General features: G+C 38.0%; 1 protein-coding gene across 2 annotated transcripts; it reads right to left on the reverse strand.

Moving 5' to 3' along the window:
- Positions 1-2,978: 2,978 nt before the first annotated feature.
- Positions 2,979-13,631, reverse strand: LOC144636001 (histamine H2 receptor-like). Of its 2 annotated transcripts, none has more exons than XM_078495137.1 (2): positions 13,429-13,631; positions 2,979-5,290 (listed from the first exon to the last, which is right to left on the reverse strand). In XM_078495137.1, the coding sequence occupies exon 2, from the start codon at positions 5,205-5,207 to the stop codon at positions 4,152-4,154; it is 1,056 nt and encodes a 351-aa protein (XP_078351263.1). In that variant the 5' UTR covers positions 5,208-5,290; positions 13,429-13,631; the 3' UTR covers positions 2,979-4,151. The 2 variants fall into 2 exon arrangements, with proteins under 2 accessions (XP_078351263.1, XP_078351264.1); XM_078495138.1 differs by lacking the exon at positions 13,429-13,631 and adding an exon at positions 8,065-8,333.
- Positions 13,632-13,934: the final 303 nt, after the last annotated feature.

The following is a 13,934-nucleotide window of genomic DNA, read 5'->3' on the forward strand; positions in this document are numbered from 1 at the left end:
GGTTTTGCATTACTACGCTGAGTGACCTCCTTAGTGATTGGCTCCAAAAACTCGCGCCAGTTTCTCAGCCAATCAGAAGTTAAACCAAAACCACTCGCGACTCGCACGCGCACGTTTTCCCGCGCTTCATGCCGGCTACATGTATTTGCTCCGAGTTTTCATTGGTTCACTGGATTGCCTGTGTCCTTTGTGATTGGCCAGTGTGATTACTTTGGTTTTGGTTTTACGATACTCGATAAATTGAAAACTGCTCTAAATGTGTTATAATTGGTCGTCAAACATTCAAAGTTTGGAAGACCTTAACGGCAACTATCGCGAAAGATTGGATATCGGAGACTTCTTCAGAGACATTGATCTTGATCTGTGTCAAATGTATACGACTTTCGAGAAAGTGGCACTCCAGGTTTAATGTTACCCCCGTACTTGACCGTACTTGTTTGTGGGGGACAATTTTGTGTGCGAAAGTTCGCGTTACGGTCTGCTAAACTTCAAATGTTTGACGACCAATCATGCCACGTTTAACACCCAGTTAGATCATGTTTTGGCGTCACGTGTTCACGCTTAGATGCAAGCGACGGTATTCGGCAATGAGTTCGATGATTTTGATGATTTAACTTGATGACAAAACTGTTTCTAGTCTTTTGCATTAAATTCGCACTTTTTAAAAGAGTTATACGCCGCCAAACACTCAATGTTAAAAAGTCGACTCAACGATATTTTTGATCGGTTGGCTAGAAAGTGTAACATGACAGTTTTTCTAGTAGTTCCTAGACAGAAATTACAGAATCTTGAAAAGTACCTTTTTTATTTACGTTAAGCTTACTGGGATGTGCGAGTTTTGAATTTCGTGATCTCTTCTGTTACTGAACCGCTAAAATAAGTCGTTAAAATACCGATATTGGAGAATAGAAGGTCTGCAGAATCAGGGTGAACATCATACAAGTCTTGGTGAAATTTGATTACAAAGGTTGATTAGAATCGGATAGAGCGGCGATCGGTTGAAAGGAAATAAAAATAACCATGCAAAAAGACAATTTCAGGCCGTCTGCACGTTAACCGATTCAGTCGTAAGATTGATCTCGCCGGGTCAAATTATCTTCTGCATAAGACAGGTGACTAGCTTCGCATATACATTTTCAGCTTAACAGCCTAACAGGTGACGAAAATAAATCAGTCTTAACACGCACAACGCTTCTGTCTCAAAAATGGCTCAATAATGCCTCCATTCTTAGTTAATGGCGCGCCAAAGTTTGCGTTTTCAGCGATCGCTTTTGTGAAAGTTTTACTAAAATCGCCCACCGAAACAGACTATTTTCTATTTTATAATGGCTTGAAAAAGCAATTCCCCGATATTATTCGTGAGCATGAGCGGCCCATCTTAGCGGTCCGTTTTGCAATATTCGGACCGCAACCAATCAGAATGCTCCTTTCTTGATCGCAGACCGGTTTGCCATATAATAAGAAAAATAATATCCCGAATTTGGGACTGTGTAAAGTGCTGACCAGTGCCTTACCCTAAATTCAGTATTGTATGAACATTGGCTAAGAACAACACCGAAAACAGCCCACCGTGCAAGATAACGTGTATTACACCACACTGCTTCGTTAGCCGGAATAAACAGTTATTTAGGTTACTTGATTAATCTCATTTGAATAACAGTTTATGCCTCACTTTCTGCTGTTAAATTATATAGCCAGTTAAAGTGAATCAACGACTGTTAGACTACAAACTGCTTCAAATTTAGCCGACGAGTAATAAAATTGACAACGAATCTTTCATTATGTCTTTCATTTTTAAAATCAGTCCTTGAAATCTACTGTACTAACCGAAGCGGAATTGAGGAAAAAAAATCAGATATGGTTTGCTTAAAACCTCAAATAAAAAAAGGTTTATCAGCCTTAATCTAAGTGTGGAGACATAAGATCGATAGCTGACTGAGAAACCAAATACATTAAAGTGCTAAAGGAAATTGCTCCTTTAGTATTAAATTGAACTGTACCTGAATGTGAAAAAGGTTTGTTCCGCGCTTGGCATATCAATCAGTCAAACAAGCCAAGACTAATCCTTCTATCACATTATCTTATCAAAACTTTTCGATTTTTGTATGTTTCACGCATCACAGCACCAAATTGTTTTGGGCCTGCAAACACGATTTTTTGTCGAAAAAAAAAAAACACAAAAAAGCAAACATTTTACAAAAAACACATTAAAAATTCAAAATTAAAAGATGACAGTTTCCATTTCAAAAGCCTCGTTGAAAGCGTCTACTTATTGGTTTCTTGTCAATCAATAGAAGATCAATAGATGCCGCTATCAATGCGCTTCCCTTCAATGACTTGACAACCACGTCACAAACAGGTGAAAAGCAAACAATCTATTTCCTTCGTATTTAACTAAAAAGGTAAATTCAAATGGTGATTTATCCGACTATTTTCTCCTTATGCCAGTCATTATAGAGCGTTTCATTTAAAAATCTTGATTACAAACAATTAAAAATTTATCTTGTGCAAAGAAACGGAGACCGAAAATTTGATTTTTATTCTGTCGTGTATATCCTTGAAACGTGCACACTTCTGTCAGTGCTCTTAAGAGGTTTGAAGGTCCTTGAAAGTCACCTTGAATTTCCGAAAGATGCACAAATGAAAATGTTGACAAGTACCGAGACGGAATAGAGCGTGGCTTTGTCAATGGGAAAACATTGCGACTCGACAAAGCCAGACCGAAGTAGTTGATAACAAAATTTGTATATCAAGGTTTTTTTCAGTCTTTCCAGAGGGTTCGGGGTTCTGATAGGGTGAAATGGGGACTGGAAAATTGGGATTTGATGCAGCTGGCAATGGGATGGGATTTGACCACTGGGAGTGGAAACTATAATCTCGAAACTGAGAATGGGCAACATTTTTATGGACTCTTTTTATGTTCTATCATCGAACAAGGTTTATTCCTTGGTTCGTTTCTGCGGCTTCACTGCTCACAGTTTATTTAATCCCGTGTTAATTATAAAGTTGAAAAAAAAAAAAAAACAATGTATCGAGAACTTCAAATTGACCTTTCTTTGAATGGTTTGGATTTCCAAGCCTGCTGTACCTATCTGTTCCTGGTTACTGTAAATATCAAGATTTGGTTTCACCGAAAGTGAATTTTTATCTTCAGCCCAGCCTTTAAATCTGGGGTACCAGTTGGTTTTCTATCAGTTTTGTTTTCTTTAATCGACTGCCAGTAGAAAGTCTAGAAATAGTTCTTAGTAGAATCTTTTTTATTTCTTTAATCATTCTAGTAGAAGACACTGATAAATATATACAAGCACCTCACAACAAGATTGCTGGATACCTCTGTGTTAAGAGTTTTGCATTGTCCAAACTCCAAAAGAAAAAAAGGTTAAAGCCGATATTCCTTACTTAGCTAAATTAACACTGTTAGATCAGTTTTCAATTGAGTGTCGAAAACCAAAAGCAAAGTAATTACCCTGCAAGTCAAAAAGGACGCAAACTATCCAGTGAATTAATCAAGACGCGAAGCAAATACATGTAGCCGACACGAAGCGCGGGAAAACGTGCGTGAGGGAAACACGATTGGTTTTTGTTTAACTTTTGAATGGTAGAAAAAAGCGGTGATAGTTTTTAAACCAATTACTAGGCTTAGAAATGCAAAACCGTGAAAGCAAACGCGAATTACTTTCGACTCTCAAGTGAAAATCGCTCTATAAAATTAAACACACATGTTATTACCCCACCACCATCCTATGCCCTACGTCAATTGAGTACTGTGATATTAGTCTACTAAAACTGGGACTGATTTCACACTAACAGCTCAAAGGTAAGTTAACAGTTAAGTTTTTAATTGTACGACATCCTACTATAGAGTTATATAATTAACTTATAAATCTCTGTGGAGCTACGACCGTCAGTCAACCCGAGCTGTTAAAAATCTGTCAAAGACAAAACCCGCTGACGCGTTAATTGACTAGAATTGGAACGTTAGGCGTTCTTCTTTGCGCTCAAGTGATATCCGTGATTTGACCAGCCCAAAATATTTAATTACAGTTAAGTTGGGCTGGTCAAATCACGGATGTCACTTGAGCGCAAAGAAGAACGCCTAACGTTCCAATTCTAGTCAATTAACGTTTCACACGTTTTCTTTTAATGCTTATTCACACTGCTGAAATCATTAATGGGTTTTCGGCTTGACGGTTGTTTTCCGGGGCTTTCCTGGAGGATCCTTGCCAGGTATTCCTGTAGGAGGACCTCATTAAAGACGTACCAGTTCTCATCAGCGGAACCTGAAGCTTGTGCTCCTTGCAAAGAAGCTTGTAACCGATGTAACGAAAAGTGTTTATCATCTCACGGTTCCTGTAGGCGTACACGAAGGGGTTAATCGCACTGTTGCTATAGTGACAGAACTTAACAAACTTCAGGAGGCGATCTATCCCCAGCGAGGAGGGGAGGTGCTGTGGGTAGTACGTTGCCATGACACTAACGACAAACAGAGGCAACCAAGCTATGACAAACAGTACTGTTATTAGAGCAACTGTAGCGGACAATCTGATTTCGTTGTTATAGGCCTTCTTGGGCATGCGGTGACGTGTGAGCATGCGCGTCGGTCTTGATCGAGCGTACACGTAGATAGTTACGTAGGCAACGAGGATGATGATGAAAGGAACGAAGAAACACGTTGTAGTCATAAGGAGCGTGTACACCTCCGTCCAGCGTTCGAATTGCACCGGTTGTAAGCTCGCGATAAGAGCCGCATACATCCAAGGGACTGCGATCATAGCGTAGAATATTTTCATAGAGAGCGTTCTGTGACGTAACGGCCTGACGATTGCGTGACAGCGCTCGATGCTGATAGACGTTAGCTGCAGAATGGAAGCACTTCCGATGAAGATATCAAACGTGATATAAAACTGATATCCTGCTTTAGTATAAGGGCGCTCTGTGTACTGGCACAGGAAGATGTAAATCCAGCAAGGAATGGAGACCAACCCTACCAGCGTGTCACTCAGCGAGAGACTGATAATGAATGTGTTAGTCACGGTCCTTAACTTCCGGTTGATTGCAAACGAAGTCAGAATAAGTCCATTTCCGGTTATGATTGTTACCACGAGCAAACAATATAACACTGTTATGATAGCAAGTTCGGAGACGTTCATTTTCTCGATCGCTACTGGAGTTGTGTTTGTACTTCCGGTGACGTTCTGCCCGTCCATTTTAGAATTGCCCCTGTAACTAAAGACCGTTCACTTGCGCTGTTTTGAGCGCTGTTTTGATGACCAGAACGCGTGCCTAAAATCTGAAAAAATAATAGGAAAATAGTAAGGATTTTATTGAGAAATATTACGGTGGGGGGGGGGGCACTTCCCATATGAAAGAGACGGGATGCTTGTGATCTCGCTTAGGGGCGTAAATTTCCGACGTTCGTCTTACTTTGGGTGTTCAAGGCTAAAACACCTATTTTTTAGTGTGGTTCGTTTAGGGTTGCACATGAAAAAATGTAGAATTCTAAACTCTATTTTTAACACTTTGGTATTTTTTCGTGGTCAAAAAGAGCTTGAGTTACGCGCAGATTGATCTCCTTTAAGAGTTAATTTCAAAATTTCTGACTTGCATTCCCTTCTGCTTCATATGGGAGTCCCCCTTCGGGAGATATTCAGTTGATCGACCAATATTTGATCTTATATGAGTTAGTTATCCCTACAATAAAATAAGGATCCCTATACGTACATGCGTCGGTTTGTACTTAGATGAAGCTTTATTTTTCATAAATCAATCAGCACATTTTACTTTTCAGTTAATCATGAAGAATTTCTTTCTATAATTCAAGCAGTGATCTAAATTTTGCAAAAGACAAGCAGCACAAACAGTCTAAATGTAATCTAGCCTGCCGTGAGCAGGCTCCTGTTTTGTTCGGGGGGCGGGCCCGGGCCGGTTGGGGCCGGGGAAAAAAAAAAAAGGGCCCCCCCCCTCCCCCTTTTTTTTTTCCCTATTTTTTTTCCCCCCCCCCCCCCCCCCGGGCCCTTTCCCCGCCTTATATTATAAAAAAATACGCGCGCGATTTGTCCATATTTCCATGAGTTTGTATACTGGCAGTCGCGCGTGATCGCATCAAGCCTTTTTTCAGTGCTATTGCTTGCCATATAGTAAAATAAATAAAGTTAAGCTTGCTACCACTTAAGAACTTCTGATGGGCTCGATACGTATTCCTCCTAACGATTCTAAAACTTAAATTTCTGATACGTTTTTTTTTATAGCATTTATAGCCAGGATAATTCCTTTTAACTGTTTTGAAAGAATCTGTTAAGTAAGTAGTAGTACTTATTTCAGTTCTATGTGTTTGCGTGGGCAATGGGGAAAACCAAAAACATAAACAAGCCTTAAATTATTTAAAATACTTAACTAAAAACTAAAAACTAAGCAAGGGAGGGATCTTGTACGTACAATTTTGCTCTTCACAGAAGCCTATTAGCATGATAGCAGAAAAGAAATTATAGTTTCCTTCTTTTTGATTGGTTTAAGCGACAATTCTCACAGCTGAAAATAAATCTCTTTACTTGTAATGCTTTCATGCGCATCATGTGCCTCTATGTACAGAATCCAGAATATGATAATAATCTGCTCATGCGCAACGGGTAAACATAACATGACAAACATGACAACTAAAAGGATGCACGCACTTTTCAGAACACTACAACTAAAACACTCATGTTTTTCAGAAAACATTGTAAAAAACGCAGCTAGTTCACTGGTTGAATGGAGAAAAAAACCATTGAAGGTTATCACAAAAGGTTGAAGGTTATCGGTATATAGACATTGATAGAGTGATCTTTTAGCACTTTTCAAAACATTTATGCTTTTACCTTCGGAATCGGAAATTGGTTACTCGCTTTGGACAAAAGAGCGATATTTTGACATAACGAGCTGAGTAATTGCATATTTTTTCTGACCCAGTCTTTGGTGAGAATGAATGTTGCATGGTGTAAACACGACAAGAATAAAATAGAGAATCGAAATAACAATATCAAATAAATTAAAGGCTAGTGAGGACTACGTTTATGTTGTGCTGTTTGTTTATCAATTATTGTGCAAACAGAATATCGAAATATTTTACTCGCAGGCATTAGATAAGGTAAGATAGACTTTGAACTTGGGCAACTTTGAAAATAAAGGATTTAAAAGCGATTTTAAAAAGTATACGCATGGCTTCTGTTCTCTTCCACCGTCTCAGGCCACCAATCGCCACTGCCGCGATAAGTTGCTCGTCGACATTATCTGTCATTAAACCTTTTGCACACTTCGAGTGTAACTAACGGATTTATGTAAGCAAACAACAGCGTTCAGATGAAGTTTATTTACCAGTTTTAACTTGGTTTGACATACGTGCGCCCACATTTTAAATCTGCGGGCAAGAGTCTTTTGACCCCGCATTTAGTTGAAGATTCGATAACTTCTAATTGAATTGAGTCTTTTTTATTTGAAATTCTTACTTGTAAAAAGAGGTCTAAAATAGTTAAGACTTTGATGGTTTGTCTTGAAGAAAGGTGTAGAACATTTTTGACAAAGAAATCACGGCGCGCCGTCTGCGGAAGCGATCAATTACACATCCTTTAAGTTCTGTACTGTAACAGCTGAATACAGACCTAGCGATAAAGGTTTTATCACTAAGGTATATTAAATAATAAAGGCTTTGTAAAATATCATATTTACTGGACGTGATATATTTCCTTAACTAGCAAGCTTTAAGAACTCAAATAAACTTATCTTCCGTGCATATCCTTGCTGAAAGATTTGGGATGAAAGATGTTTGGGAAACGATTCACACAGAGGCAAACTTAATCCGCCGTGACAGTTTATTTAGCGGTTTACAGGCGTCAAATCTGACACATCGTAATCGCGTTTCGCGTTTAAATGTCTTCTTTTTTGAAGTTAAAACACGGAAGAGTGCTGTTTGCGTCTTTTTTTTCTTTTGCAAAACTAACAAGAACTAAACGGACCGTAAACAGGCTATTAAAATAAGGATAGCGAAATAGTAAACATAACAAATGTGTTGAGATCAGGATTTCAACTTACGTGGCTTTAGTGAGCTGCAGGGTTCCAACCCGTCTAAACGTCTAGAGCGACCATCAGCGAGTTTTGACCGCAAACTGTTTGTCCACGAAGAGTTATTTCGGTGCAAGAAATCAAACCTTTAGCAAAACTTTTAAGATCGTCTGCGCTGACATTCAACCCCACAACATCTGCCAGATGCACGCTAACTGCTGCATTAACTAACTCTGCCTGTTTTAAGTGATCATTCAAATGTATGCTAATGTAATGGTCTTTTTCACCCTTGATTACGCTTAGCCGATGGCAGTTTCTATTCTAACTCGCACGCAACCTGCCGCGTTTCATTGTTTTTAAGGGATAAAGAGATTTGCATCCAAACAATTTGAACCCTGCATCAATAGAATCGTTCAAAACCATCACTTTGTCAAAACAATTATCGAAGAAAACCAATTACCGCACGTAGGTTTAGGTCATTACATCGCAACAATAAAAAAACCCGTTTTCGTGTTTTCAGCTCACTGTTTGAGGTTCGGTGGCCAATCTAAGGTCAGATCGTTGACAAAACAACTGATAAATTATAACTAGCATGTCTCATAATGATAAGATAAAAGACCGACGTTTCTGGACAAAAAGCATCGAGTTCACTCAGGGCGCAGGATTTTTCCAATTATGGAATGTAAATTTTATTGAGCTAACCCAAGAGTTATTTTCTCTTGGCTAGCCTTATTTCTAGGGCCCTTTTCTGATAGTATCAGAAGAAATATGTATTGGTATCCTTCATTTCGTGCAAATTTATAAAACGTTTCGAGGATTTCTTCTGTGCTATACGTAACTTTGTTGATAAAAAATACATTCCACTCTTGCCAAAAGCTCGCGACATAATTAGAAGCACGGCATACATAATGGTAAAACGGTAAACACTTTCATTTTGCACATGATGTTTGAAAAAGAAAATTCGGCGAAATTCATTCGCGAGTCCATTATAGTGGTATGCTCAAGGTTGAATAATATTCCTGGCCTCCCTCCCCCTCTAGCTGTTCAGAAATAAAATGAACAGTACCTAAAGTTACTAAAATCCGCGTCTCTAATATGACATATATTGACAGTCAAAGCACTGAGGATCTAATGAATTTCTCAGAGAACACTGGGCAACGAAATATTTTTCAAAGTAAAAATGTTATGTAAGTGTTTTGTTTAAGCGGTTGATAAATTATTAAAGGGAAAAATACCAATCAGGTTCTGGGTTAATCTTATCCCGAATTGTAGTTTCCAACGGCTGCACGGGCCAAACGTGATTTACTGTTCGTTTATCACGCGTTTACGCTTCAGTGGAAATAAAGGCTGTTGAAGCCACAAATGTAATAATTGACCACAAATGTATAACGCCCCAAGTGTAATAAGGGTTGACCACAAATGTATAACACTTATCACAGGTGCGATGCGATATGAATTTAAAACTTGAGTGGTAAAAACAATTACTACAGATGATACATAGTAAATTTTTTTTAACACGAATAAATATATTCAATCTCAATTGCCTTTTTTACTTTTTTATTTTACAGACAAAAAAAATAGAAAGACAGAAATAGAACTGTTGCAGCTAGTGAGATTGATTTTTTCGTATGAATTCACTTTGCAGAGCCTTCATACATGATTTTCTACCAGCATATCACCACTGCCAAGCACCGGCGTTGCAGCCAGCTAACCGAGGAGGGATGACATCGAACCCAAGGAGAATAAAAGGCCAAGCTTTTTTATTACGTTCAACCGACCAAAAAAAACAGTCCCCAACCTTTCTTTTCATTTTTCCATCTCACTCAGTTTACACATTATAAAAAAGTCACACTAAAATTCACGAATCTCTTTCCGACAATTTTTAATTCCTAAGTTAGATAAGAGTATATAACGTTTAACCCTCAGAGGACAAATTCCTTTCCTCCGTAGGGGATGTGAAGAACCCCTCTTCAAGTTTTTTTGAATAGTGCTGAGCAGAATGGCACTCTACAAGATGGCATGTTTTTTATGGGCTGTGATGCCAGATGACGTCAATGCCACACCATTGACTCGCCTTCTAGAAGTCTATTTTGGCACAAAAGAGTAAATTCCTCAAAACTCCGCCGAAAAAAAAGAAAGAGGAGATACATCAACCCCATGTACTTCCGTATAAATACCGATTAGAACACACGCCTCCAGAACCGAACTTTAGATTTCATTGGCCAATGCACAACTCTAGTAAAAACAGTAAGCAGCGCTGTTGCAGAGAATCCACAAGAAAAATATATTAAAATAAATGACACATAATTGCACACAAGTGTAGTTATAGACTTTTCAATCTCCAATATACCTGTAACCCAACATTGAAAGGATTGTTACATTGTGATCAAACCCTTACCAACTAGAGGGCGTTACATTTGTGTCAAACCCTTATACACTTGAGGTTCTGTGGTCAGACCCTTATACATTTGAGGGCGATTACATTTGTGGTCAGACCCTTTTCTTTGAGGGCGTTATTACATTTGTGGTCAGTTATTACATTTGTGGCTTCTACAAGGCTTCAGAGATGTGTTTTTAACATTTGTTAAAAGGCGGGAGTAAACATGAAGGCCATTTTCGTGCCGCTTAACTTAGGTTTTCTATCTTGTTCACATTTCATGCAATCCAAAAACACTAGATGCTTATCTCATAAATCTATGTTTTTGGCTGTTTTGTAAACTTTTGGGTGTTTCGGAGGAAATAGTTTATCTCAAAGGATTTTTAAAATGCAGAGATATGAGAAATAAGACAATTCGTCGTCGCTTCTGCACGTATCTCGTGCCAGTGGTTATTATTTTATATTACAAGTTGGAATAAGGAGACATTTTTCAATCATAATCATGGGAGGCTTCTTTCTTATATAAGCTATAGAAGTATGCGACAAGGGTCGGAACCGTTCTGGTCAGAAACGAGAATTATATATTCCATTACTTGCATGATTGTTGAATTTATTTTTTTCAGTGACCAGAAAACGTTTTGATTCTTTTCTTTTTATCTATAGGATTTCAAGATCGCCTGGAAAGTGATCATGAGATATGTACGAGACATTCTAAACTTATTGACGTCACTGATAACGGACAAGTCCAGACGAGGACTTTTATTTGACTACACCATTCACTTCTTATCATGCAAGTTTGGAGCCCAGTTGGCGCTTAAGCTTTTTTGACTCCTTTAAGATACCAAAGTACTAAACATAAAACTATATTTGTATGTTTCTTCGTGTGCAACCCTAAACGAGACCTCGACGGCTAAAAGTACTGGCGTTTTTCCCGGAACATCCTTAGTAAGACAATTTTTGCGGTAATTTACGCCCCCCCCCTTAGCGAAACGACGAGCATCCTTACCCTTTTCATATGGGAGCCCCCCCCTCCCCCCTGGGCTGCAGTATTCACATTCTGCAATGTTCCTGGCAACATATTTTACTGATAAAGTTTTTTGCTGGAGATTTAGCGTGCAGTTTATTTTCTATATACCTACATTTGTCTATGAATTTCCGTCGGCTTTAAATGGCCGCTTCAATTCAGGCGCCAGGTATATTCGTGAGAAACTTTTCAACGCGAGACTGTATACTTTCTAGCGCGACTTAAATCCCTTAAACATGATAAGTTATCTTTCTTTTTACGATATAGACAGTCTGCCGACTGTTATTAGTTGTGTGATAAAATCATTGACATCACCAAATTTGTGACCTTTTTAAAATGGTAGATAAAACTGTACCATAGTGACCGTTAACTTTTCCTTGATGTCAGTTCATTATTCGTGCATCAAGCGGGTTTGAATTAACTTGACTGATCCTCACTGAAATATTAATTATCTTCAAAGATTACGGTAAACACTGAACTAGTTGATGTAAATAGCGTTTAGAATGAGCTAATTGCAACTGGATCTGTTCGCAGCATGCTCCGGATAAAACGGCTTTAAAACCAAAGAGATTTAAAAGCTTCCGCCAGACAAAATATGTAAAACCAGCTCCAATAATCGTGAGATATAAACTAATGGATAAACCTTTGTCGCCTTAAACGTCTTATCTTCGTAAAAACGATAACGCTACAGATTTCTGAAAGATGTTTAGATTTTAACATGAAGAGTACAGGAAACAAAACAAACCCGAGCAAAGGCTCAGTGATGTATGTGTTAGGGTTAGCTTGCAAAAAAGCACAACCCCGTTAAGCTATACAGTTATGGCTATTCAAATGTCTAATAAGATTTCAGCATTAGGAAATGGCGGATAATATGGCTATCTCATGGTTTTCTTGTGTAATTGAAGAAGCGAAAATTTCATGTAAATTAACAGAATACATCTTGCCTAAACGCTTCGAGTGGCGGAAATACTCCCTTGTATTCCATAGAAAAAGGACTCTGAATCAGTAAATATTAATTTGAAGTTTAAAGTGAAATCTGAAATAGAAGACAACCACATTTCAGAGCGATTGCTTGTCTACAAAATCTATAGAATCGAATCGATGGACGAGACCATTAAAATTAAAGCAGAACAAGGGATAACTCTGACAGAAAAGGTTCCTCTAGAGTAAAAGGAACTGAAAAGTAAATGTGTCTTTAAAAAAAAATAACAGTCGTACATATGTTTAACGGCTTTAACAAGGCTATCATTTCTTTCAAGGGTTAGCCACGGTTGTTCAGTGGGCAAATCGCACTATCCAAAAGATAAATTACATTCCAGTGAATAAAATTAATGTTGACAATAAAACCAACTACACGTAATTTCTCAGTATCTGGTGGATAGCTCTATCCATCCTTTGAACAACCGGAGTCTGCTGCTTTGTGATATAAAAATGTAATTTTTGATGTGAAGTTTTCCTTAGAAAATACAAAAGAACTAAACGGTTTATATTATTTAGTGGCGGATCGACAAAAGCTAAAGAAAGACTCTAAATAATTTTTTTAGCTTGGAAAGCTTCTCAATGCAGTTAATTTGTCGATTTATCAATGGAGGCCTAGTGGCGTTAATTAATCCAAATCACAGAAAAACAAACGGAGTGGTTTTAACCGTTAATCTTCTCGCGAAACAAAGATGAGTAGAGGTAAATAGCTAGCTTTTTGTCCATGAAACGAAATATCTTTCCAAGGGTAGTCAAAACAACTGGACATTAAAATAAATCATCTTTTTGCGATTTATCTTATAGTAATCAAAGACGTATGCCAGCAGATTAACTATTTGGTTAGCTAGTTCTTTGCGGATAAACCAATAAATCGAGTGAGGTATAGCGCATATAATTATCTGCGAATCGTTTTACAGAACGATAAGATAGGCGTTCCACCCATGTAAATTGAAGAAATTTTCTTAGACTAGAGACAATGTTCTGGCACTAACCTTTATGGATAAAGAAACCTTACCTGGTTTCAATTCTTGATTTTGCTTATGCGGATTTTTCTTTTCGCCGATTAGACGCGACGATGCTAATACTTGTTCGTCGGCAAAAGCGAGTTGCAGTGATTTCTTGCGCACTCTTTAGCTTTTCATTACTCTTGACTACATCGGCATTGTGAAGGAACCGAAGCTGCAATAGGTCAAGAAGGCATGATTACAATGTCTCGAAATCTTCTTGTATAATTTATTTTTGTTGACATCAATTATTCAAAACGAACTGGTTTCTTAAGAGCCTCGGTGCAAGTACAATAGCACTGAATAAACAAGATGGCAGGACGCAATATTAGAACGAAACTTTGTTTAAACAAGATTTAAGCCTTAAATTAGTCTTCGAGTGAGTTAAAGAAAAAATGCCAAATCATGAATCAACTCAAAATAGTTTATTTTTCTGTAGTGCCCGTTATTAAAACGATAACACATTTAGATTGAATAGAGTTAGTTATAATCGTCAAACGAAAAAAAAAACCCGATT

This window comes from Oculina patagonica, chromosome 13 (genome assembly GCF_052425735.1).
Source record: "Oculina patagonica isolate OP01 chromosome 13, crgOcupat, whole genome shotgun sequence".
Classification (NCBI taxonomy): Eukaryota; Metazoa; Cnidaria; class Anthozoa; order Scleractinia; family Oculinidae; genus Oculina; species Oculina patagonica.